Source organism: Embiotoca jacksoni, unplaced genomic scaffold (assembly GCF_022577435.1).
Source record: "Embiotoca jacksoni isolate LCO1_2020_lvr unplaced genomic scaffold, fEmbJac1.0.p SCAF_8, whole genome shotgun sequence".
In the NCBI taxonomy this organism is placed as follows: Eukaryota; Metazoa; Chordata; class Actinopteri; family Embiotocidae; genus Embiotoca; species Embiotoca jacksoni.
In genome coordinates this window covers 20169970-20195920 of record NW_027185436.1, presented here as the reverse complement: position 1 = coordinate 20195920, position 25951 = coordinate 20169970, and the positions used below count along the sequence as shown (strand labels likewise).

Genomic DNA, 25951 nt, shown 5'->3' with positions numbered 1-25951 from the left:
TTCTTGACTGTATTTATGGAGAATATGTTTGTTGGAGGCTTCAGTCAGTAGTCAGACTTCAGTCATTTTTATAAAAATCTCCTGACCTGACCCAGTGCCAGTGGTCTCCACTATGTAAATTTGGTTCCCAAAACCTATTAAAATCTGTGAAGTTCAATGAACACTGCAGCCTCTGGAGGTCACTGGTGGTGCTTGAAACTTTCAGTGTTGCTTCTAATATAATGTTTATAAATAGCTGTGTGTGAGCTGCTGCTGCTGTTGGGTGTTGTTGTTGTTGTTGTTGTTGTTGTACAAGACCAAATCTAAAAGTGTGCTTTTACCTGTAGGACCTATTGGAGTCCAAAGACAACACCATCCAGGCCTTGAAGTATCGGTTGTCACAAGAGTTAAAGGTGGGACATCAGTTATCTCAAAGTAACTTACTGCTTTAGAATAACTGATCTGAGAGCAAATATTGGCCAACTCATGAAATGTCACGTTTTACTAAAATAAACATGTGACTGGCAGGAGTATCAAGACTTTGTTAAGAGAGAGAAGCATTCAGGAGTCTCTGCACATGAGTTGTTCCCACGTTTTGACAACTCTGACACGGATACTGGTTTTGTAGAGTCAAAGGTTTGTAACCAGTCATCTCACGTCTGTTGTCATGCATCTGTTTGATTGATCTGATCTGCATTATTATGCAGTGTTGACGTCAGTTCAGTTGATGCTGTCATGTTTCAATGAAATAAACGTGTGATTGGCAGGACCTGGACAGTGTGATGCAGCAGCTGATGTCTTTGTGCATCCCTGAGAGCAAGTCTGACCAGGACGAAGCCCTGAAACTGAACTATGCTGGCAGTGAGTCCAGACAGTGAACTCCTCTCTCTGATTCAATTCCTGATCATTTCATTTGAATTAAAGAAAAAAAGCATGAACGGATAAATATGTAGACAAGTTGTCGATAAGTCATGTTTATTCACCCTATTTGTACTGTCTTACCACTTACCTCTGTGAGTACAATGTCATTGTTGAGAATGATTGCCTGGTAGGCAGCGAGAGAAACATTTCCCCCCCTTTCTCTCTTTTAGCTGTCAAATAAAGAGGAAAAAAAAAAAATCTTAAAATGTAATTAAAATGAGTTATCTTTTCAATATTTTTCAATCTACTTGAGTTGCTCTGCAGAGGGAGTTTTGAGGTAAATATTTGCCTGTTTGGAGGAAGAGGAAGAGGAGGAGGAGGGTGAAATGATAATTCAGTTTGGACGCAAGGAAATCAACATTTCCAAGGTGGAACCACAAACAACGCACACAGACAGAAACAAGCGTGGAAAAAACAACAGCAAATCGAGGGTTTCTGCACTGAAGAGCAAACAGCTGACAGGAAACGCGACCACTTTCACCGGAAAGGAGGAGCAGCTTTTATATTGTCGCCTGAGAGCTGCTGTAATGGCGGTGTCTCGTCGCTCCTCGCAGCAGCAACAACAGCAGAATACTTTGCAGTCTCCGCCGAGAAACGGCTCTCTGTCGGGCGCGCCTCAGGCCTCTCCGCCGCTGACTTTGCTCACCGCGGCCGTCGGAGCCCCGGAGAATGAGAGGGAAATCAGCGGAGGGATCGAGACGGCCCCGGCCTCTCCGGACCCGCCGGCCCCGGTCCTAGCGAGCAGCGCGAGCTCCACCACGACGACTTCTGGCGGCGGCGGCGGCAGCGGCGTCTCGAGCCCCGGCTCCGGAGCCCCGAGTCCCACGGACGGCAGCAGCGGAATCGGCGGGGCGTTCAGGGAGCTGTTCGAGGCCTGTCGTAACGGGGACGTATCCAGAGTCAAGAGGCTCGTCGACTCGGTGAACGTGAACGCGAAGGACATGGCCGGTCGAAAATCAACTCCCCTTCATTTCGCTGCGGGTAACGACGAGCTAAGCTAATGCTACGGCGGCAATCACGTTGCCAGCAGGCGTAAACGCGGACGGCCGGCTCGATGTCGTCGTTGTGTTTCGGTCGACGGTGTTTAGTACGAACATGTTCTCCAGTAATTTGCTCTCCTGATATTAACATTTAAATATTAAGCGGAGTTGATCACGTCTGAAATGATAGCGTGGCGGTGCTAACAGCTAAGTTGACGCTCTGTAAACCAATTTGTTTATCGGATAGCCGTCGTCACGTAAAGCGAGGAAACGCAAAACCACCTCCAATTTAGCCTAAGATAAATATTTGGTGTCCTTTTCTGTAACGACAACAACACGATGTTGTGTTTTATGTATTCGGTTGTCGTAAGCTCGAGCTAAAGATTTACGCAAACACTCAGCTGACATGTAAATCATGTCATGGACGTAAATAAAAGATGTCTTTGATGGGATTTTACAGATACAAATGTTTTGACGGTGTTGCCAGGCTATTTATATTTTCTGTTTATCTGTGCCACACTGCTCACTTAATATTGATGGGGAATTTTTTTATTTATTTATTTATTTATTTTTTAATGCATTTTCACCCTTCTTTCAGGTTTTGGTAGAAAGGATGTGGTGGAGCACCTCTTGCAGACAGGAGCCAATGTTCACGCCAGGGACGACGGAGGCCTCATCCCCCTGCACAACGCCTGCTCTTTTGGACACGCAGAAGTTGTCAGTCTCCTTCTGTGTCAAGGCGCAGACCCGAACGCCAGAGACAACTGGAACTACACTCCCTTGCATGAGGCTGCCATCAAGGGGAAGATCGATGTGTGCATTGGTGAGGAATCCCATGTTCAAGGACAGGCGACTCAGAATATCTGCGATGAATTTTTTTTATTTTTCGGGCTGTTTGTAGTCCTTTCTGTCATTTAGTTTGAATTTAGGTTCTCAGACAGATTCCTCGATGGATATACAAACCTGGCAGGGCAGTCATTTTAATTCATCGGTCTGTTTTAATTCATTCAAGATCTGTTTTTCCTCTGTTGTCAAATGTTTGTGTTTTATTGTTTCGTGTTCAATTTCTCTGCTGTTTAACCAACCTAGCTGTTTTCAAAATGCTCAGTCTGTTGTGTAATGCAACACGGGAACATGAACAGTATTTTCTTTATCTCCTTTTCTTTCATATAGTGTTACTCCAACACGGAGCTGATCCAAACATCCGCAACACTGACGGAAAGTCTGCTCTGGATCTTGCTGACCCTTCAGCAAAAGCTGTTCTTACCGGTCAGTCCGTCTCGGTTAATTATCTCTCACATTTAACAATAATTTTTTTACAGCCAATGATGACTGCATAAAGGACAAAATAAAGCCTACGTTTGTACATAATTGTCATTTAATGTAGTACATTTATGATGGACTGCATTCATAAGGTTAACATGATTCTGTCCTGAAATCAGTGACTGTAATTGCAGATTACTGCAATAACATTGTAGACCATCAGGTTATCTGACCCCTTCCTCCATTTATTTATTTTGCCACAATGGTTTGCTATAACTGCAGCAACTTGCTTAATAACGGCCTTAAATGCAGATTCTCTTTATCAATACTCCGACTTCTCCACCTGAACTAAGTGTAACAACTGGCAGAATTGGTTCTAGTTGTCCTTTGATACAAAATGATTGCAACAGGCAACAGTTTACCAGACAAACATGGGCAGTAATTGCTTACGTAATCACAAAAAGCTATATCTCATGCTAAAATTTATGGAAAGTATTTGTGGTGCCAAGTTCTGATCTGCGTGTTTGTTTTCATGCAGGCGAATACAAGAAGGATGAACTTCTGGAAGCCGCGAGGTGAGTGGACCTGTGGTGACACCATGAAGTGGTTGGGTACAGTGAGAGACATGTCGTTTGACAGCATCACATAAGTTAGAAACTACTGTACAGTTGTGTGTTGTACACTTTTGTGTGTACATTTAACAGCTGAGAACCCATGAAATGCAGGATAAATGAACCAAAACATCAGTTTCACTCAGTGTAATGCTCTTCCTATTGGTGGATGCCTCTGGATTGAAAATGTGATTGTGGAATAACCTTTTTTGTTTTGTTTTGTTAAAAACCCTGGAAATAGTGAATTTGATGTGGAATAATTGAAGAGATCTGTCTTTTTAAACCTTGTAACTACAGGAGTGGAAATGAAGAAAAGCTGATGGCTCTGCTGACTCCATTAAACGTCAACTGTCACGCCAGCGACGGCCGCAAGGTAAATGAACCACCAGTACCACACCACATTGCAACAGACAGATATGTCTCATTTGACGCAACGTGTGGGTTATACTGTTTTCTAATCACTCTTGATTAATAGCACAAAGGTTTGAGTCAGACAGTGTGTGAGTAAAGGAATACACCCTGATTACAGCTGAATTAGTTTGTGTGGTGTGTGTAGAAAGAGGATTTATGTCATTGAATTTGTGGGAGGGTATTAGTGGGGACCACGTTACCTGGGACAAACCACTGTGCAACATACATGTCTTAGATGTTTTACTTTGTCTTGTTTTGCATGCGTGACTCATCAGAACATCCTTAAAGTCGTTAATCTTCCACAGTATGTGTATATCCAGAATTTAATCGTTCAATTTTGTTTTTATTTGAACTGTTAAAAAAAACCACAGTATTTGGATGCAGTCAGTTAGGCATATTGATTTTGTATTTATTTTCTTGAACTAAAGTTGACACACTACTCCATTACATACAGTTCAGCTTCTTTGTATTTGTTTTTTCAGCATGTTTGGACTCGGTGTCATGACGACAATATTGTCTCTGCTCACCCCTTAATAATTTTTCCATTCCTGATGCTGGAGCGAAGCTATTTGTAATCTTGAAAACTATTTAGATACTCAAGCATCCGCTCAGATCAAAGAACAAGACTTGAGTCCATGTATTCTTTTTCTCTGAACTCAATCCATGTAATCAGGACTTGTTTACAGTGTAATCAAACTGTATTTCTAGCTTAAATTTAGTGTTTTCTTGTCTTCTCTTTGTGGTTGAGTGGACTTGAAGTTTAATGTTACAAAGACGCACTTCACACTCCTCTTATAGCTGTAGTCAGTATTTAACGTTGCTAATTTAGGTGATCGTTTTTGCATTTCATCCCCACGTCACATAATGAACTGGAGTATTTACACCCACTGTTTTATGTGGGTGGGTGTTTTTGGTTTTATTTATTTTTTTATGTATTGGGGGGGTTCTTCCCATTTTTGCTGTTTTGGTCAGGAATTATAGAAATATTTCCATTCCTACCCCCCCCCCCCCCCCCCCCAAAAAAAAAAAAAAAATACCACCTTGTTGTTGTTTTTTATGAAAATATATATATATGTATATATATATATATATATATATACACACACATTATTGCTAACAGTATGTCATATCATATTGGTTTTTTTCATTCTCTCCTAACCACCATTTCTTCAACAGCAGTTACAAGTATCACTCCTTTGCAGAATATTCAGAGCCTGGTGGTGTGGGATTTAACCAGCAGGCATTAACCAGTCCTTGCTTTTCCACAAAGCCACAGAGAAAAGTGAGGAGCAGAAGTCACACTCACCCTCCAGCTGTTCACCCTCTCTGGCCTCGTGTCACATTTAATCCTGAACCATGTTTGACGGCTCAGACAGGGATTTAATAGCGAGGGGTCTGTGTTTCATTGAAGGGTCAGAAGAATTGCTGTGAAAAGCTACTGTCATTTTGTAATTTTTGTTTCGTTTTGTTTTCCGTGTGACTCTGGCAACATTTGTCGATCAGTCAACATCACAAAAAATGCTGGTAAGTTGACCTTGATAACGGCCACTTGATTGATGCACTGTTGTGATCTTCTTTTGTTTTATTCCTTTTTTTTTTTTTAATCCATTGTTTTTATTTGACCAATAAGCTGGCTGTCACTTGTTAATTGCACATCATTGACCTGGGTGTACGGGTCACTCATGTATCCTACCCTGATGCTCCTCTGTTGTGTGTGTTTGTTTGTTTGTTTGTGTGTGTATGTGAGAGAGAGAGAGAGAGAGTGTGTTGGGTTGGTGTCATGGTGACGACTCATCTTTTTGGATTTGGAGAGGAGCTCAAAATGTCCACTGCCTGCTTTCTTCAGCGTCTGTCCTCTCTCCTCTGCACACTCACCCACAATTCTCCAACTTTCAATCACTTGCTCACAAGTCAGATTTGGCTTTTAATTTATTAATTTTTCTTTTTTTTTTCTGATAATGATCACTCATGCATGCCTGAAGGCCTGCCCCTCTGCATTTTGTCAAGCGAATCTTGGATTTGTGTCTGTGAAATTTGTGTCTACTTCACGTTCCCTGTTGGATCAGTTGGTATGCAGTAATGAATGGACCACATTTCACCTGTCATTCTAGTGCTATGCTACCCTCCATGGTGATAACTTTTGATTGCATCTGATTGCTCGTGTCATCCCAAACTGAATGGTGCCTCCATGATTCAACTGTCATGATTTTACCACTGTGGCTTGAGATCTCACACTTGGCTTTCTGGGTTTTATATTTATATCACTGCATGGAAATTTAAATGAATGATGTCCCTTCTTTTGATTGTAAGCTTGACCTGAGTTAGACTTTTGAATAGAGAACAAATGCCATTGAAGTTGGATTTGCAGCTTTGCTTACACTAACGTTCATTTTTCTTGGCTGAAATGAAGCCATTTGATTTGATCTCCTTGTAGCTTGCAGCGACGCTTTCTCGAACGCTCAACCTGCTTTATGTAGCTTCACTGCATCCTATTACGGTTGGGATTCGATAGCTTTCTGTCAAATCAGAAGTCAGTATTGAATCCACTTTACTAAACCTAAATTGGTATTAAATTCCTCAATAATCTTAAAAAAAATTTTTTTTAAGAAAACAGTTATGAATAATCTGATATAAAATTCACACAAAACATTTTTATTTATATAAAAAAAAATTTTTTAAAAACATGTTTAGTTAGATCACCACATATATTTATTGTTCTATTAATACGAAATAAAGAGACTTAACAACTTTAAGAAATGGAACTTGATATAAATGAATCCAGGTATTGTATCCCAACCGTAACTCAAACCCAGCCGTTTTGAATTTAATACTGCTAACAGCACTAGTCGATTCCTTCATGCCATCTTACTACACAATACTTATTTTTTAAACCTTCAAACCCTCAAAGAAAACTTTATTTCAGTTATTTCATAATATGGAAGTCGAGGTAGACGAATAATGAGGTCCAAGTTGCTTGTTGTCACTCAGGTCAGACGCAGTACCGACAGCAACTGAATTTTGTCACCGGATTTGCCCACAAACTCCATTGACCTTGCATCATCATATCCACCATTCATCTGCAACTCACCAAGCATAGCCTGCCGTAGCACATTGCTTCTGGCCCTAATCAGCCGCTTGCTCCTGTGGCCATCGAAGGCAGCACGCGTTAAACCTGCCTGTGTGTGGCTAACAAGCTGCCCTCTCTTGCAGTCGACGCCCCTCCACCTGGCTGCCGGCTACAACCGTGTTCGCATCGTTCAGCTCCTCCTTCAGCACGGTGCTGATGTTCACGCCAAGGACAAAGGGTGAGACTTGTTTTTTTTTCTTCTCAGAAAACAAAAACACAAAATATTTATTTGTCCCTCAGTCATGATTTATGACACTGACCTGAGTGTCTTGTCCTGCAGTGGCCTGGTTCCTCTTCACAATGCCTGCTCATACGGTCACTTTGAGGTCACGGAGCTTCTGCTTAAAGTAAGACACATTAATAAAAATCCCAGTTTTTTTTTTGTTTTGTTTTGTTTTTTTATATAAGTTGCACTTTCTGGATTTGTGTTTACAGCAAAGTCAAAGAAGCATCATTAATCACGTCTCAGAATATGAAGGAGCATAACTCATTGCTTTGTAACGTGACAGTCTTTAGTCTTCCACATTAGTTGACTCATCCATTGCAACCAAGAAATAGTCATAGAAACAAATTCAGATTGGTTTTGATCTCCTCTTACAACAGCATGAAACTATAGCATTTTAAAAGTTAACCTTTCCAGGATGAGACTTTTTCAAAGAGTAAAAGGGGATATCTCTGTGTGCATGTTATTTGTAAGAGATAAAATGGGACTTTGTTTATGCAAATGTGAAAACTAGGAACTAATTAGGATCTTGAAATCAAAACAATTCACACTTGTCGATTTTTTTTTTTTTTTTTTTTTTTTTTTTTCACGTTTTAATATTGTCAGACACTGAGATGTGAGAAGCAAACAAATGCTTTTCCTCGTCCTTGTACGTGTTCTGTGCCCTGACGTGCGGTTCTCTCTGCAGCATGGAGCCTGCGTGAACGCCATGGACTTGTGGCAGTTCACTCCTCTCCACGAGGCGGCGTCCAAGAACCGAGTGGAGGTCTGCTCCTTGCTGCTGAGCCACGGGGCCGATCCCACCCTGCTGAACTGTCACAGCAAGAGCGCCGTGGACATGGCCCCCACTCCTGAACTTAAAGAGAGGCTCACCTGTGAGTTCCCCTTCAGAGTAGAATACTGAAAAAATACTGTGCAACGCTTCACTCACACAGACAAAATGTTGGTAAAAGACTGCAAAAACCTAAATCAGTTTTAGTCTTTTGTTTGTAAAATGCATCAATACACTAAAATAAGAAGCTGTCAGACCGTGGAACATGCAACCTTTTTTCTTTTCCATCTAGATGAGTTCAAAGGTCACTCGCTGCTGCAGGCGGCCCGGGAGGCCGACATGGCCAAAGTGAAGAAGACGCTGGCTCTGGAGATCATCAGCTTCAAACATCCTCAAACCAACGAGACAGCTCTGGTCAGAACCAAGTCTTTTGAGTAGTTTTCAGGCTAAAGATCATGTTCAGATATGGAGGGCAGCAATGAAGTATAAAGTCACTTCAGCACTGATAGAGCTCCCTTCCTGATCATTCCAAAAAAACAAGAACAACAGGGTCACCTGTTGAATTAAGTGATGTTCCCAGCAAAGCTTTGTATAATTAATGAAGTACTGACAGTTTTGTGTGATTGGCTGTAGGTTTTGCAGATTGGCAAATGTTCAGAAGCTGTTGGCAGATCTTTGACTCAGATTCCTGCAGACTAATCCAATGTCCATGTGTATTTCAGCACTGCGCTGTGGCCTCCCCCCACCCCAAGAGAAAGCAGGTGACTGAGCTGTTGTTGCGTAAAGGTGCCAACATCAATGAGAAGAACAAAGAGTAAGTCTACAACATTTAAGTATTTATATTTTGTGTACATATAAAACTACAAAACTAAAATTGGTTAGCAGATAAGGGAATTACAATCTTTTGTACCAATTATATCTCAAAAGATATAAAAAGCTTAACAAACTGTTGTAAGGTTCAGGTAAAGGAGATAAAAACGTATAAAGTAGTAGTTGTATATTAGAGCTCAGTAAGTGCTGAGAAGAAATGAGGTAGTGACATTTAAAATAAAATAAAAGCAACGGCACTGGTCTGGATTGTAACATAAACAGTGATAACTTTCTGTTTGCTGTGTCTTTTAGCTTCATGACTCCCTTGCACGTCGCTGCCGAGAGAGCTCACAACGATATCCTGGAGGTGCTGCAGAAACATGGCGCGAAGGTTGGTTTTTCCATTTTCATCTTCCGGATGTGAAATGTTATTGGAAAATGGGATGTTGGAGAGTTAAAAGCATGTGTTGCTGAGACTTAACTTGCCCCTCCTCCGACTCCAGGTGAACGCTGTGGACACGTTAGGTCAGACAGCTCTTCACAGGGCGGCGCTGGCTGGTCACATCCAAACCTGCAAGCTGCTGCTGAGCTACGGGGCCGACCCCTCCATCGTGTCTCTGCAGGGTTTCACCGCTGCTCAGATGGGTAACGAGGCTGTACAACAGATTTTGAATGGTAAACACTTTGTTTGATTTTTACAGTCTACCAATGACAATGAATATTTTTTTCTTTTCCAAGAGAATCTATTTTGTCATAGTCAAAAGATTTAAACTGATCATAGGATTTCATATGATGTAAGTGGGTTTTCTTTGACAGTGACTGTTTTGCTTTGTATTGAATTCCTCTCCTTATTTCCCCAGAAAATGTTCCCACACGTAATTCTGATGTGGACTACAGATTTCTAGAGGCAGCCAAAGCAGGAGATCTGGACACAGTGCAAGTAAGCTAACTAGAGAAGATGTAGACGTTACATGCCTGGCTTGATACCACTCGGGTGATTTGCTAATTATGATACTGTCTCTGTGTACTACAGCAACTTTGCACCCCCCAGAATGTAAACTGCCGGGACCTGGAGGGCCGCCACTCCACTCCTCTCCACTTTGCAGCTGGTTACAACCGAGTGGCTGTTGTCGAATACCTGCTACACCATGGAGCCGATGTTCATGCCAAAGACAAGGGGTGAGTTCTTTAACTACCATCTTACTGTATCTGTTGATTAAATAGACAATCTAATGAATAAATCAAATATGTTTTTTTGTTGTTGTTGTTGTTTTTAACAAGCCATGTATTGATTCCTGCATTTTTGTATTTTTATGTTTTTGTTTTGTTTTTTGCCGTAAACACAAATATAATGGCTTAAGTACGTGCACATAACTTCTTCCTTCTGATGTGGAGTTTTTCACTTCTGTTTGTTCCTCCTCCAGCGGTCTGGTTCCCCTCCACAACGCATGCTCCTATGGTCACTACGAAGTAGCTGAGCTGCTGGTCAGACACGGGGCTTCGGTCAATGTGGCCGACCTTTGGAAGTTCACCCCGCTTCATGAGGCTGCAGCCAAAGGAAAATATGAGATCTGCAAACTGCTGCTCAAAGTGAGGATCTGTTACTGTCATATGTCACAAGTAGTGCTTTACATTCAGTTTCAGAGGTTTGATTCTTCGCTGGCCTCACGATTGATGACAATTCACTTGTCAGCAATTCGATTGCACGATTTACATGATAGCTACAATTTACAGACGTCCCCTAAACGCCTCACAGGCAGGCTGTCCGTAGACATTAGCTGAGGCGGCTGTGCACATAGAAGCCCCTTGTCCCCACTTAGTCATTGCATTGATATATATTTGAAACTGACTGATTTTATTAAAGGAGTTGAGCCTAAGTACTGGAAACGCTGGGCTATAATTTTGTGCGATTATGTTCTGTCACTGCATCAATGTAGAATATTTTTGTGCACATATCGACGTAGCATGAAATCAAGAAACTTCCACACCTCTCTTGAGTTGTGTCCTGTGTTATTGTTATGATGATGATCGTGAGGGGAACGTGGGTCACAACAACAGAAACTAGTGCCTTTAAAACCCTCCCGCTCTTCTGTTCAGCATGGAGCTGACCCATCCAAGAAGAACCGTGATGGCAACATGCCGCTGGACATGGTGAAGGATGGAGACACTGACATCCAGGACCTGCTGAGAGGTGACGCCGCCCTGTTAGACGCTGCCAAGAAGGGCTGCCTGGCCCGAGTCCAGAAACTCTGCTCCCCAGAGAATATCAACTGCAGAGACACACAGGGACGCAACTCCACACCGCTGCACCTCGCAGGTACGAGCTGCTAACAAACACTCCTTATATGGTATTCACAGGGAAGTTTAGAGATTTATTTTTTTTCTCAAGTCCTGTGTAGCTGCAGTTACATGCATGTTTTGTGCTTTTGTTTGTCCAGAAGTTTCTTTTCTATCTGATTTGTTGAGGTCTGTCTTGCAAGAGATCTTGAGCTCAGCCAGACAACCCAATTATATTTCAAAGATAGTATTTTAAGTGCTGTTCTTGCGCAATATTTTACAGACTGAACATCTTCTTGATCTGATTCCTGTTCCTTCTCTACAGCTGGCTACAACAACCTGGAGGTGGCAGAGTATCTGCTGGAGCATGGGGCCGATGTCAACGCCCAGGACAAAGGAGGCCTTATCCCTCTTCATAATGCAGCTTCTTATGGGGTCAGTCTCAACAACATAAACACGTAACAAATACAGATTCTGTGGGGCTTCATTTTACACATTCCAGAAGCTTGAAGCTACGGGAAAAAGCTTTAAACTAAGACATTTATTGTGTTGGTGGTTTTGCCTTCAGCCCCTATAAATGCTGCCCGTAATTATATGTTGCTTCTATATTATTTTATTAAAGTTCAGAGTTTGACGTATGCTCTGTTGCCTCTCTTCGGCACAGCACGTAGACATTGCAGCCCTGCTGATCAAGTACAATACGTGCGTGAATGCCACAGACAAATGGGCTTTCACACCCCTCCACGAAGCAGCCCAGAAGGGTCGCACACAGCTCTGTGCGCTGCTGCTGGCTCATGGAGCCGACCCCACCATGAAGAACCAGGAGGGCCAGACAGCTCTGGACCTGGCCACGGTAAGGGCTTCTGTCAGGCACGCAGACACGGACAGCTTTGATATTACTGTGATAAGTTGTGGATAAATCACGTAAAACATCATGACATGGAAAAGCCTGTTTTCACTGAGATTTTATCTAGTTATGAGCTTTTTCAGATATGATATATGCGTCTCCTCTTTATCGGGGACTATTTTGCTTCGTATTGAATTTCTCTCCTTTTTCCCAGAAGATCTGATATATAAAACATTACTTGGTTTATACTCTTGATCAACGGGGACCTCAAACTGATCACCGAATCAACTGGAGCTCAAATCAGCCTCCTCTCATCTAGGTGTTGTTGTTTTTTTTGCCGTCTCTGCAGGCCGACGATATCCGAGCCCTGCTGATGGACGCCATGCCACCCGACGCCCTGCCCAGCTGCTTCAAGCCTCAGGCCACAGTGGTCAGCGCCTCCGTTATCTCCCCTGCCTCCACACCCTCCTGTCTGTCGGCCGCCAGCAGCATAGACAACCTGGCCGGGCCCCTCACCGAGCTGGCTGCTGCCGCTTCCGCCGGCGCCTCTGGAGTGGCAGACGGGGCCACAGGCACTGACCGCAAGGAAGGGGAATGTAAGTCTGTTGTACCAATGCAGAAAACTTGGACAAACTCAAAGAAACTAAATTTATGGTTAATTCCTGTTAGAGAATGTTTTTTTTTTTTTTTTTTTTTTTTTTTTTAAAGTTCCGTCTAACGTGTTTTTTTTTACAGTGGCAATGCTGGACATGAACATAAGTCAGTTCCTGAAGAGCCTGGGCCTGGAGCACCTGAGGGACATCTTTGAGAGGGAGCAGGTCCGTAACAGAGAAGCTCTTGTAGAACACGTCCCTTCCTCTTTTAAAGAAAACATTAGTGAAGTAGGCCTCTGTAACTTACTTCAAATAGCAGTTTGATAATTCAAACAAACAGAACAACAATATACAGTAAGACTCGAGTAGTTTTTACCGTTTGGTGTAACTTTCTCAACCTGTTGCGGTGTTCATGTTTTCCAGATCACCCTGGACGTGCTGGTCGACATGGGCCACGAGGAGCTGAAGGAGATTGGAATTAATGCGTATGGCCACCGACACAAACTTATCAAGGGTGTTGAGAGGCTGCTGGGCGGCCAGCAAGGTGAGCACACATCCTGGACAGGTTTTCTGTTTTTGCGCTACCTGTTGGGTTGCCTACATTGGCCATTTTTAAACCTTACACAAAGGGCCTTGACACTTTGTTCACTTTTCAGGTGGCAACCCATACCTGACATTCCACTGTGCCAGCCAGGGAACCATCCTGATAGACCTCGCCCCGGACGACAAGGAGTACCAGTCTGTGGAGGAGGAGGTGAGTCGACCATCTATCTGAAATATGTTTATGGTGTGGTTTAAACTGCCGTGGTTTTGCAAATAATTATTTCTTGTTGCTTTTAAACAGGCATTAAATATCTATATAAACTATAAACACTTTGCCAAATATAATCTCTGAAAGTGTACAATGGTTCGATGAAACTAAGGCTACAAATTCTCCATATAAGCATTTCAAATAGTTGCTTTAACTCATCAAGGCCTCGGGCACCCTGTAGAAAACATTTTAAGGTTTAAGGCTTTGTTGAAAACAACCTCCCAAAATCTCAGGGTTTTCTAAAAACAAAAATCTTGACAGAATTTTTTTTTTTAACATTAACTAAAACTGTTATTTCGCAGCCTCTTTAGGAAATACAAACATTAAGAGAGAAGCATGCAAACATCACTTCTGCTCAATTCATCCGGTCATGCAACTGCGTCCAGTTCAGCGCCTAGTAAAACAGCAAAAGCTTGCAGATGGTATGCTGATAGTTGATGATAATCTGCCTGACTATTAAACTATGTTGTTGTTGTTGTTGTGTCCCTCAGATGCAGAGCACCATCAGAGAGCACAGAGACGGAGGCAACGCCGGTGGTGTCTTCAGCAGATACAACATCATCAAGGTCTGAACCAGGAATCTCTCTGTACTTGTCTGTTTTGATCATCTACAAAACACTGAGCCACTTTAATCTTTTTCTTTGGTTGGTATAAATGGAAACTGATGCTTACAGCAATTTGACCTCGTGTACTGTACGCGAGTCAGCATTTAATTCTTGGTGTTAAACTGGACTCCTGACATCCTGTTCGATATGTGTCACGTTGTGCCCCACAGATTCAGAAAGTGGTTAATAAGAAGCTGAGGGAACGTTACACCCACCGTCAGAAGGAGATCGCAGATGAGAACCACAACCACCACAATGAGCGGATGTTGTTTCACGGTAACCACATCCACCGTCGCACCATCTGGCATCATTAGTGTCTCATTTGAGTTTGAATGACTTTTGTATTTGTGGAAAGCTCAGCGTGTTGATTACTGTACATCATTCTGCCGCTGACGTCATATTTTCCCTCAGGCTCCCCGTTCATCAACGCCATCATCCACAAAGGCTTTGATGAGCGCCACGCTTACATAGGAGGGATGTTTGGAGCCGGGATCTACTTTGCAGAGAACTCCTCAAAGAGCAATCAGTACGTCTACGGAATCGGTGGAGGGACGGGCTGCCCGACGCACAAAGACCGGTCCTGCTACCTGTGCCACCGGTAACTGTCACCTGACACGAGTTAAAATTTTAAACTGCAGTTTCGAACTAGACCGCAGCACTGAAAGATGTTTTGGTGGTAAAACTTTGCTCCCGTTTGTTGTTTTACATGCAATGTTGTGGGAAGAGACACTTCTGTCTGAGCTTTCTCCTCTCATCTGAACTCTTCAGGCAAATGCTGTTCTGCAGAGTGACTTTGGGGAAGTCCTTCCTACAGTTCAGTGCCATGAAGATGGCCCATGCGCCCCCGGGACATCATTCAGTGATCGGGCGGCCCAGCGTTAACGGCTTAGCCTACGCCGAGTACGTCATCTACAGAGGAGAGCAGGTAAATACAACAAATATCGGTGTGAAAAATGTCTTCACCTTAAATCATGTGCAGCCTGTAACATCTAACACCTGTAAACATCTGTAACATTGTCTGGTCTCGCTATGTTTTCCTTCAGGCCTTCCCGGAGTACCTCATCACCTACCAGATCCTTAAACCGGAGAGCGCAGCTCAGTCTGCTGCAGCAGCTGAGCAGAAGTCGTAGTTCATTTACGTCACACACACACAAGGACTCTGCTTGTTATTTTCTCCTTTTTATTGCAAATGCCTAAATACCTTTTTATTTACCAAACACATTTCCAGTCTTCTGTCCAGTAGAACCCATGGTGACCAGAGTTTCATGAGATATGCTGTATAATACTCTCCTACTCATGGTGATGACACACGTATTTTTTTTTTTTTTATTTTATTTTATTTTTTTTCTTGCATCGGCTGCATGTTAACACAGAAGCATGTAAGGCCCAATAGCGTGCGTGGGTTAGTTCTTTCAGTATTTCTTCCCTCCCTCTCCTCATCACCAATCAGGATACTTGTAGAGACCTTGAAGTATCAGCATTAACAGTTTGTTGCCTTGTGACTGTGGAGAATTACCGTCTCCCCCTTCCCTCCTCCCACCTCTACTCACACTGTCTCACTTGTCACAAACTGAAACCTGTGGACTAATACCACCCCACCATATTTGGGTTCATCCTGTATAGAAGGTAACTGTGATTTTAATGCTAACCTTTAACACTATCAAGACAGGTAACAGTGCGTCGTTCCTATGCTGTAATGCCCACTTCCCAAACTTTCAACCCACAAACACTAAGCTGAAATGTTTTTGTTTTTTTGTGGTTTTATTCAGGGCTGGACGGGGCTGTCTTGTCAAATCACAAAATTTTAGACCGTTTTATCAACTTTACAATATCGGTTTGTATGAGAGAGGATGGCGTGCTCAGCAGTGCAATGTAAGGCATCATAATTACGCGAGATGATGTTGTACATTAAAGCATTATATATATATGGCTGTTCTTCATACAGTTAAGAGTTCAGATATGTTGATAAGTGCTCGTGATGTTTTGCGAGTGAACACCCTGCAGCCAGTGAGCTCAGCACAGCACCCTTTCTGTCGCCATGGTCTTACTCAGACATCCCACGCATATGGATTTGCACTTTTACATAGAAACCTATTTAAGTTATTTTGAATTAAAAAAATTGCAAATTTGCGGGAAAAAAAAATATTTGTACAGGCTGTGTAAATGGTTGTGTATAACTGTTGCTGTTTAGCAGTATCTTGAAGTTAAACTGTAAATGACATCTGAATTTTCCTTTCATGCCTTCTTGATTCTCCCAATTTTTTTTTTTTTTTTTTTTTTTTTTTAAATAAATGTCCCATTAACAGCTCCTTGTTTAACATTTATTCTTACGGTCTGACCAATTTCTGGATGCAAGTTTTTACATAACACGAAACGAATTAAGTTGTGGATTCGATGTAAAACGACGAGAAACGGGTACAAGTTTTAACTAGGTAATTATTCCGATATAATTCAATTTAACCTACAAGAAGATTGGGAAGGAAAATAATTTGCTCTACTTTACGAACCAGGCTTCGCTTCCCAAAAACAAGACAACAACAATGTCGCCCGAGATATACGTCATCGCGCTCATGTGACCGCAACTACCTAGTTCCCTTGAGATGCGTTTGTTTTGTTGTGTTTTAAGACTCGTCGGAGTGAGTTATGGCTGAGCTTCTTCGTGCTTTTTCTCACCTACAATGTTTAAGGCACGTTGGGGGTGAAGTTGAGCCCTCAGACTTTATTCCACGTCGTATTTATCGCAGTTTAAGGTCGCGCGCGACGTGCAAAGTTGTCACGTCCGGTCGCGGACACGATGTGGACAACTTTTTCTGTTTTAGCTTCGGTCCTGAACATTTACGGAGCTTCAGGCGCTTCGTATTTTATCGCAGTCGATGTGGGAAGACCAACAGGAGATCTCAAACACTTCTGGAGAAGCACCGGTTTCTGGTTAGTCGGATTTAAACCCGCCCTTACAGCGAGCAATCAACACATTTGAATCAGAAAGTCGGGGTTTTTCTTTCATTGGAGTTATGAGTGAAGGTTTATTTTTTATGCCGAATATACCAGAATACCTCTATGGTTAGTCTGGCATTTTACAACAAACGCTTATATTGAACAATTCCTAGATGTTTCAAAATGTTATACTTTTTCTACGGAGATTGGCGAAGTCTTTTCTCAGTACATTTTCAGGGCTAAATTGCTGTCAAATGAAATCCCATAACTATCTGAAGTCTTAGTTGGCTACACTTCATGAACAAGCTGGTATATTAAACATATCGTCAATATCACATCACAAAGTTAAACACGTTTTTGAAACTGTTGTGTGTGTGTGTGTGTCCAGCCCTCCACTCCCTCACACCCAGGCCCACCAGTTTGACCTGAGCATCGACCAGCAGCTGAATCTGGCCTATGTGGGCTCAGTTCCTCACGGAGGGATCCAGCAGGTCAGGATACACTGGATGCTGGAGCTGGTCACTGCACAGTAAGTGTGACACGAGCAGGCCACGGTGGCCATAACATTAGTCATGTGAAAGAAGACATTCAGGATAAAGTAAGACTTTCTAGTCTGAAGATGACATACAGTGTGATTATCAGGTTTTGTGAGCACTCACGATAAATGATCAAATTTTGTTGTTGCAGAGATATTGGAGGACAAACTCGGTATAACTTCACTAAACTGGACCAGCTGGTGGAGCTCTTGGGAATCAATGGACTCCAACCAGGTACTTTACTACAATCATTTTATATTTGTTGTCGATCTTTACAGTGTTTTCATCACGATATAAATTTGCCTCCAGTTTGGTGGAGTCCAATAATTCACTCGCCAAACTGCACTTAAATTATAAATGTAAATGTAAGAGTACAAATACAATGTCCAGGTCAAATGTAATTTCACTGCTCTCTCTTGCGTCTGTTAGGTTTTGAGCTGATGGGCAGTGTCTCAAACTACTTCACTGACTTTGAGGACAAATCGCAAGTGGTCGAGTGGAGAAATCTGGTTTATCTCATCGCCAAGAGGTACATCGGTGAGTGAGCGTTGGCTGCCATTGTTTGGTGATTGTTCTATATGTTGTGTATACTCCATATCATTCAGTTATGTCCAATGAAACTGAATTTTAAAGAAAATACACGAGTTGTAAATTAAATGTTGGATGAATAATATTTTTTTTTTAAATAGACTTGGGTGGGTGAGGCTTGATTTATATTGATTTATGTTTTACTGATAATTTACAACTAAATGAAATAGATTGCTTTACATTCAATTTGTCATCTGAAACTTGTTTTTGTGTTTTATCAATAAGTGAACTAAAACGAACTTAATTTGCACTGTAAGACCCTGCTACTGATTTCTGTTGTGTTTTTTTGTTTGTTTTTACGTTGATTATTGATTGTAAATTTCAGACCGATATGGCCTCGGAAGAGTTTCGCAGTGGAACTTTGAAACGTGGAATGAGCCCAACAACCATGACTTTGATAATGTCTCCGTGTCAATTCAAGGTAAACCCGTTATACGTGTCACCCGGTATTTCAATGTATTATCAGTTATTTTTGCCTGCAACAGCGGGTCCTATAAATATGAACGCCTCTTCATGAGTAATTCTGTTTCAGTGGAGAGTTTTTAGTTTGCAGTCTGACAGCTGTTTCAACTTAAATCTTTTTGAGTTTTTTTATTTTGTAAAACTATCGTTTCGAGAACACTGACCGTCAGCAGGTCTGTAGTTCCTTTAGTATAATAACAAACTTGTCTTTAGGCTTTCTAAACTACTATGATGCCTGTTCTGAGGGTCTGCGTGCTGCCAGCGGTCTGCTGAGGTTTGGAGGTCCAGGGGACTCCTGCCATCCCCCGCCACACTCCCCGTACTGCTGGGCCTTGCTGCAGCACTGCTACAACGGCACCAACTACTTCACCGGGGAGACCGCCGTCAGGATCGACTACATCGCCCTGCACAAGAAGGTGGGTTTCTTTAGGACCCGGAGCAAACCTACAACATATAGAAAACAAATACAGTCGTGGTCAAAAGATGTTTTTTTTTACCTGTCGAATAACATTTTGAATAACAATTTGCTATTTAAGCAAAAGCACCATTCCTTAAATCTTCTATAAAACTGTATTTATTGATAAATTCACGTGTTTAATCAAGTGTAAAACTGATGTAAGCTGAGTTTCTGTCTTCGTCCTTCAGGGTGGAGGCTACTCCTTGCCCATCCTCCAGCAGGAGATCCAGACAGTAGGGGAGATCCAGGAGTGTTTCCCCCGCTTCCGCAGCCTCCCTGTTTACAACGATGAGGCGGATCCTCTGGTGGGATGGTCCAGACCTCAGGAGTGGAGGGCTGATGTTACCTACGCTGCGATGGTAGTGAAGGTGATGTGAAGAGACACAAAACCCACAGCCTGAAAAATCCCGTTTGAATACCGGATGGTGATTAAACCTCTTCTCTGCTTCTTCACACAGGTAATAAACCAGCATCAGGATCTGCTGCTAGCAGACCAGAACAGCACCATCAACTACACCCTGCTGAGCAACGACAACGCTTTCCTCAGCTACCACCCACACCAATTCACCCAGCGCACGCTGACCGCCCGCTTCCAGGTCAACAACACGCAGCCACCTCACGTCCAGCTCATCAGGAAGCCGGTCCTCACCGTCATGGGCCTGCTGGCTTTGCTGGGTGACGCGCACTTTACTCTAGAACACGTGAACAGCGTGTGCCTCGGGGTGATGGTTTGATGCATTTACTTCTTTTGTTTTCTAAAGTAGCTGTCCCGTATGTGTGATTCTAATCTAAGGAGAGACCCAGATCTTGGCTCAGGTTCTGAACTCGGCAGGAAGCCGCAACGGCACGGTGGGAGTTCTCGCCAGCAGCCACAAGCCCGTGATGCCGGGCGGCTCCGACAGCTGGCAGGCAGCAGTGCTGGTCTACAACAGTGACGACAACAGCACCTCCGCCGACACTGATGATGTCACCGTCTCACTTCAAGGACTGGCTGCACAAAAAGGTACGTTTAACAGAATACGGTCGGATCACTCATGACAATTAGATTTTTAAGAGTGAATGATTCGTTTCAGTCCTGCTTTGCTATGTGTTTGTTTATTCTCCAGGTCTTCTGTATGTCATATATTACATGGACAATAATGTAACCGACCCGTACCAGCTGTGGCAGAGCATGGGCAGCCCTGACTACCCCACGGCAGAGCAGTTCAGACGCATCAGGAGTGTGCAGGTACACTGGAGACCTCAACGATGCGCACGCTGAGTATTAATGCAGCATTTGTTAATGAGAAAACTCAACAGGGCGTCTTTAAGGCAGAGCTGATGTGGCTGATCTGCTGTCTGGAAAGTGCTTTGAGAATTGCTGTGACCCACCGCTGATGTGTTATTGTGTCAGGACCCTCGTACCGAAGGGCCATGGGAAGTTCCCGCAGGGGACACGCTGACTCTGAAAGCCAAGCTGCCTGTGCCCTCCGTCCTCCTCATACACGTTTGTGCTCGGCCCAAAGCCGTGCCAGACCAGGTCAGTACCGACACAGCAAATACTTTAAATTAAAATCTCTTTGTTTGCACGGGCCTCAGTCCACCGCCATCGTGAGGTCCATAATCTCTAGACTGTCTACTTACTGTCATAATGTGTAGGAGATAATTGGAGATCAGCTAAAATTATTTTGAGGGACAAGACTGAAAAATTCAAACATCAAGTATCATCATCATATATTGATGCTCACCTGTCTCTTAAATGAAGATGTCGTCTTTCTTATTGCATATAATTTTACACCTCACTATACCACTATATCAGGTCAATGGATTACGCTTCATCAGGATCACCAAAGGCCAAGTCCTTATTATCTGGTCTGACCACTGTGTCGACTCAAAGTAGGTGCACGTTTAAAATGCTTCTCCATTCAAATTTCATCTCTGTGTAATAATGGAATATGCATTGTTTTGCTTCGTCCTCTGAAAGATTAGGCAACTTTTAATATCAACAAGAAATCATGAATTCACTACTTTATACTTTGCAGATGCATCAAGACGTTTGAAGTGGAATTCTCTTCAGACCTCAAGAAATTCGTCCGAATTAATACCCAGGACACCATTTTTACCGCTTATGTCTACTCACCAGGTCACACGTCCGCATATCTTTTTGTCTTTAAGACGACTGAATATGTTAATATCCAGCCATTGAAGTAACATCATGTTCCATGTTGTGTATTGTAGTGGACCAGGAGGTTGGCGGTCTGTACAGAGTTCGAGCTGTGGACTACTGGGGAAGGCCGGGGCCGGACTCGCTGCCTGAGAGGTATTCAGAGGACCAGTAGACCAAAGTCAAGTCTGCTGCTACAGATCAATGTGCTGATTATTCACCGGGTCATTTGCGATTGATTAGTTTAAGTTCTACACAGTCCCATTATAAGCATATATAATGGTCTTATTGACAATATTACAGAAGCAGAATATAGTAATTGCTGTAATTTCAAAGACTGGGTTATTTAATTTCCCTCCTTTGCAAGCAGACCACTTTATGAACAGTAAATACAAGTGACTGAATAGGATTAGCAAACATGAGCAGCTCTCCTGCCTTCACTGTGGAGATAAAGACATTGAACACATGCTGCCTTTGTGGAAACCTTTTAAAACTCCGTTACAGCATCAAGTACGCGCTGACTCATTCTGACCTTTGGATTAAAAAACATTCTCGCTGGCTATATTTTATGTTTGTGTTGATTGTTATTAAATCCTGAGAAAATAATAAACCCAACAATGTGTCAGTCAGTCGCTCTACTTTACAAATCAGCTTGAAGCCTGCTGGTTTTTATTGAAGACAGAAAACTTACAAAAAAGGTACAAAAACATATAGTTTCATTAAAAAAAAAAATGCTAAATGATTTCCTAAAACAGCTGGACTCCAGTTTCTTGCAAATATTACTCAAATAGATTAATTTTTTTACATGTGTACGGGTCTATTGTTGGCAGGGGATTAATACACACTTTGTAATTTAGTTCAGAATAATTTTGGACAACAATAGAGGTCTGTGTCACAGATTAATTGGATATATCAGGGTTGGATACAAAAGGGATACTTGTAAGTTAGTTGTTGGTTGAATTTATTGTTGATTTTGATCTTGTCACGAGACCCCCAGAACAACCCGTGTTGCTCTGCGTCGGACTTTCTGTTGGAGACTCCCGTTGGGTTGTCGTGGCTTCAGGTTCAGATTGTGCAGGTTTTTGGACCCCGTTGTGATTGCTTGCAATTCATGTTGATTTTGATCTTTTAATGATATTATGTCAATATATATGTCACCGGACAATGAAAGGAGGTTTTTCATTGTTATATTAAAAAAAATGTTGTACTTGAAACATTTCAGTAAAGTTGAATTACACTAAAGTTTTTACAAAGACAAGGACAACAGCAAGTTTCTTTACAAAATTTATTGTCACCATTGCAGTGCAGATGTTTCCCATCAGTGTGGCAGTACTGTACAGCTGGTTACATTATCACATTCATTCAAATAGTCATACTTTTCAGTGGATTTGGCTTGAAATTTTTTTGTTCAACTTGGCAGTGTTGATTTTTTTTTTTTTGGATTGGATTCATCCAATAACTTCCTCCTATGATGTTGGAACGTAGCTAATCATAGCGTTACAGGATTATTCTGCCAAGAAGAGCTCTGTCTTCATCTTGGGGAAGATGATCGATCTAGTTTAATGAAGGGCTGCTCAACAAACTCCAGTTTAGCAAGCTCCTGTTGAAAACAGAGAAGGAAGAAGGATGAGTTTAAATGCTCGTCAAGGTTTCTGCACACCCGCTTTTACGAAATCTTAAGTGCAAGTCAAGGTGCTTTGGTCACTGTGTGTCTGTTCGTTACATACCGGACTGCAGCACGGGCTGGAACTGTCCGCCCATGCAGATTTCCTCCTGTTTTTGGCGGACGACTCTCTGGATGGTTGGGGGGAGGCCACGGGGGCTGCGGGAGAAGACCAGGGAGTAGCCGTCCTCGCAGCTTCCATCTTCCTTCAGGACGCGGCAGGCGTAGGTGATGGCGTAGTTGTCGTAGTCGGTGTCAATGACCCAGTAGTTGTCACCTAGAGAAGCAGAGTAGGGGAAGTTAGTCTCAGCTGCTGTCAGGAGCGGGACTCCGAGAATGTGTGTGTAGACCTGAGCAGGCTTACCGCCGCTGGACAGGTAGCTGGCCAGTCCCTGGTAGTTCATGAACATCTTGCCGGGGGTGCCGGGGTCTGGCACTGTGTACTGAGCAGCCATGTCGGCACAGACAACCCAGAAGCTGGATGTCAAGTAGAGATAGAAAATTAATATTTGTAAGCAGGAATGGAAACCTTTTTTAAATATGCGAACATCTCACAGTCACAAGTACCCACCCAAAGAGGGTGACTCTGCCTCTGGAGGAAGCCACCATGGCACCATCATCACCAACAGTGTACTCAGCAGAGATGTTGTCCTGCAGGAACAAACCCTCGGGATCTTTCTTCTGCAGAGCGTACCACTTTCCGACATACTGTCAGAGAAATAAAAGATAAATATAGAGATTATATTAATAGGCATTTTCTCAGTAGACTGTATCTGCACATAAACAGCACAACGAAGTTAAAGTTGTTTGTGTGTGTGTGGGTGCACAAGCAGTTATGATGAAATTGACAAATTGCTGAGACCTGAGATCCCCACCATAGTACACAGAATATAATGTTATATTTCATTGGATGCTGATAATGTCCTAGTTTATATGGAGGATGTTGATCATTCTTTTCTTGTTAAATATGGTTTTCCTACTTGTTAACAAGTGTGCGATCTTCCTGTCCTGAACCTATACAGCATTATTACTGCTAATTATATCAGGCTATATGTCAAGTTACATTAATTCAAACAAAAACAACTTACTACTTAAGTTCGTTGTTGACTATGTCGCAGAATTTATCAATTCTGGATTCATCTATGAATGGATTTATAAGTATTTCAAAAGGAAGTATTTGTAGACTCACCCTTTGGGGCTCGAAGTCCTCTTTCACTGTGAAGCTGTCCACCACGCAGGTCGCCAGGCCCTGCTCCACGCAGGCCAGGAACATCACCACCAGGGCAACGATTTGGAAGTACATTCTAGCAAAACCCATGTAAAATTTGTGTTAATGTAAAAAATAAAAAGTTATAGTCGTAGTTTTAAAGTCAACATTCCTATTGTAATCTTTTAAAATCTCTTCAAACTTTTAGATGGTGGCAAAATGGTGGGGGGGAAAAAAAAAAAAAAAAGTCACTCTTGCATCTCCTTATTTCTTTGTAAAAAGTTCAGCAGGTCCCTGTAAAGCTGCGTCTCCTTACCTGAAGTGTGGACTGAAGTCTCAGGAAGGTTTCAGTTCAGAGTAGTTGCAGTGTGTGAGTTGCCGTGGTGTGATGTGAGCCTTTTATACTCGACGAACAGACAGGCTCACTGATTATTTTCACCTCTTGAACCTAAATGCAGAGCTTAAATCTACGCTAATCCAGTTAACAAAATCCCCCGCTGTAAGCTGATGAGCCCTCGCCTTCAGCAGTGTATTAGCTTTATGCAATTGTTTGCAGGGCTACATAATAGAATACATCATGGCAGATGCCCCCGGGCGGGGGAAACGTGGCCTGATCCTCCAGTCACACGTCCACAGCGAAGGTGTTCAAGCGGGTGTATTTTGGGCTCGGAGGTTACATGGACACATAAAACAAAACAGAGTGTTCTGACTTCCTGGTGTAATACAGGATCCACGAGAGCCTTTCACGTACACATATTTTCAGCGATTTGGGGTTTGTTTTTCCAGCCGTCTTCTGTGTTGTCCCTCGGAGTTAAAAAAAAAAAAAAAAGGTTCCCAAATCCTGAAAGAAGATAATAAGAGGCCAGTAAAGTTTATCTGATGAAATACTTCATTATTTTACAACTGGCTTAGAAAACTGGAGAAAAGAATAGCCTCACTTGTATAATTCTTCATTATTTATTTGCCTGCAGCTATTTAATGGAGAAAGTGATTACGGGGGCACTTTTAGATTGTAAGATTTCTTGTTTATTTGGGTATAAAACATAAAAAGAAAAACATATTTAGTCTGCAAAATCCTAAATCCATGAATTTACCAGTTAAATATATATGTTTTGTCCCTGCAAACAGATTTTTAGATTAAGTATTATGTCACTGTTTATGTTTCTGTTTGATACGGGCACTTTTTTTTCACACTTAAAAAAATATATATTTCAGGCCTCAGAGAAAGTATGAAAGACAAAAGGGGAGGTAAAAAAATGCATTTGTAAATGGGAAAATGATATTGACTATATATGACTATTTTGGACAATAGCATTGAGTCATGAACTCATATCATGTTATGTCAGCAGCAGCTCAGGTGTACCCGTCAGGTGTTGCTAACTTGCTTAAGTAATCTAGTCATCTTGTCTCTAAAAGCTGCCAGAGCTCCAACCTGTAATCCTGAGTAAAACCAGCTGTTAAAGGAAACTTACAACATTCATGCATCAACAAAGAGCGCAGAAAGATACCGAAGCAGGCGTTTTAAGATATTTTTTGGCAGCAGATAAATGTCATTTGCTTTTGTTATTTGTTATCACTGTGGTATTCAAGCATTTTTCTCTTCTTCATCTGTGATTGTGTGCCACAAATAAAATGTAAGCAGATCACTGTAATCCCTTTTATAACCTCCCTTCAGTCCACAGATGGTATTTTTGTTATTTACAGTGAGGCGGGAACTAATTAAAGACTGGT

General features: G+C 42.3%; 3 protein-coding genes across 4 annotated transcripts; 2 read left to right on the top strand and 1 right to left on the bottom strand.

Annotated features, from left to right (window-relative positions):
* Positions 1-1261: 1261 nt before the first annotated feature.
* On the top strand, positions 1262-16533 carry LOC138192003 (poly [ADP-ribose] polymerase tankyrase-1). Of its 2 annotated transcripts, none has more exons than XM_069139131.1 (28): positions 1262-1881; positions 2479-2703; positions 3054-3149; positions 3682-3718; positions 4052-4127; positions 5669-5689; positions 7376-7470; positions 7573-7639; positions 8204-8390; positions 8580-8701; positions 9010-9101; positions 9410-9488; positions 9601-9772; positions 9958-10037; positions 10131-10276; positions 10522-10687; positions 11195-11414; positions 11700-11809; positions 12039-12227; positions 12571-12817; positions 12957-13102; positions 13238-13358; positions 13471-13568; positions 14117-14191; positions 14401-14506; positions 14642-14828; positions 14999-15155; positions 15274-16533. In XM_069139131.1, the coding sequence occupies exons 1-28, from the start codon at positions 1428-1430 to the stop codon at positions 15358-15360; spliced, it is 3858 nt and encodes a 1285-aa protein (XP_068995232.1). In that variant the 5' UTR covers positions 1262-1427; the 3' UTR covers positions 15361-16533. The 2 variants fall into 2 exon arrangements, with proteins under 2 accessions (XP_068995232.1, XP_068995233.1); XM_069139132.1 differs by having other exon boundaries at positions 1271-1881; positions 12957-13039.
* Positions 16534-16819: 286 nt separating this feature from the next.
* On the top strand, positions 16820-23130 carry idua (alpha-L-iduronidase). Its single transcript, XM_069139133.1, has 14 exons — positions 16820-17158; positions 17553-17693; positions 17852-17934; positions 18130-18237; positions 18614-18709; positions 18964-19166; positions 19396-19575; positions 19666-19882; positions 20001-20210; positions 20314-20435; positions 20601-20726; positions 21006-21082; positions 21229-21329; positions 21425-23130. The coding sequence occupies exons 1-14, from the start codon at positions 17025-17027 to the stop codon at positions 21523-21525; spliced, it is 1899 nt and encodes a 632-aa protein (XP_068995234.1). The 5' UTR covers positions 16820-17024; the 3' UTR covers positions 21526-23130.
* On the bottom strand, positions 22879-24331 carry LOC138192005 (purpurin-like). The gene is made up of 5 exons (XM_069139134.1): positions 24203-24331; positions 23585-23721; positions 23378-23490; positions 23078-23290; positions 22879-22950 (listed from the first exon to the last, which is right to left on the bottom strand). The coding sequence occupies exons 1-5, from the start codon at positions 24329-24331 to the stop codon at positions 22940-22942; spliced, it is 603 nt and encodes a 200-aa protein (XP_068995235.1). The 3' UTR covers positions 22879-22939.
* Positions 24332-25951: the final 1620 nt, after the last annotated feature.

Coding starts and splice junctions, on each gene's coding strand:
- LOC138192003 (XM_069139131.1), top strand. CDS start 1,428: ATGGCGGTGTCTCGTCGCTCCTCGCAGCAGCAACAACAGCAGAATACT. Junction 13,359..13,470: donor GCTGCTGGGCGGCCAGCAAG/GTGAGCACACAT, acceptor TTCACTTTTCAG/GTGGCAACCCATACCTGACA. Junction 14,507..14,641: donor TGAGCGGATGTTGTTTCACG/GTAACCACATCC, acceptor ATTTTCCCTCAG/GCTCCCCGTTCATCAACGCC.
- idua (XM_069139133.1), top strand. CDS start 17,025: ATGTGGACAACTTTTTCTGTTTTAGCTTCGGTCCTGAACATTTACGGA. Junction 19,167..19,395: donor ACATCGCCCTGCACAAGAAG/GTGGGTTTCTTT, acceptor TTCGTCCTTCAG/GGTGGAGGCTACTCCTTGCC. Junction 20,211..20,313: donor AGGACTGGCTGCACAAAAAG/GTACGTTTAACA, acceptor TTTATTCTCCAG/GTCTTCTGTATGTCATATAT.
- LOC138192005 (XM_069139134.1), bottom strand. CDS start 24,331: ATGGGTTTTGCTAGAATGTACTTCCAAATCGTTGCCCTGGTGGTGATG. Junction 23,491..23,584: donor GGCAGAGTCACCCTCTTTGG/GTGGGTACTTGT, acceptor CTTGACATCCAG/CTTCTGGGTTGTCTGTGCCG. Junction 23,291..23,377: donor CAGCTACCTGTCCAGCGGCG/GTAAGCCTGCTC, acceptor CTGCTTCTCTAG/GTGACAACTACTGGGTCATT.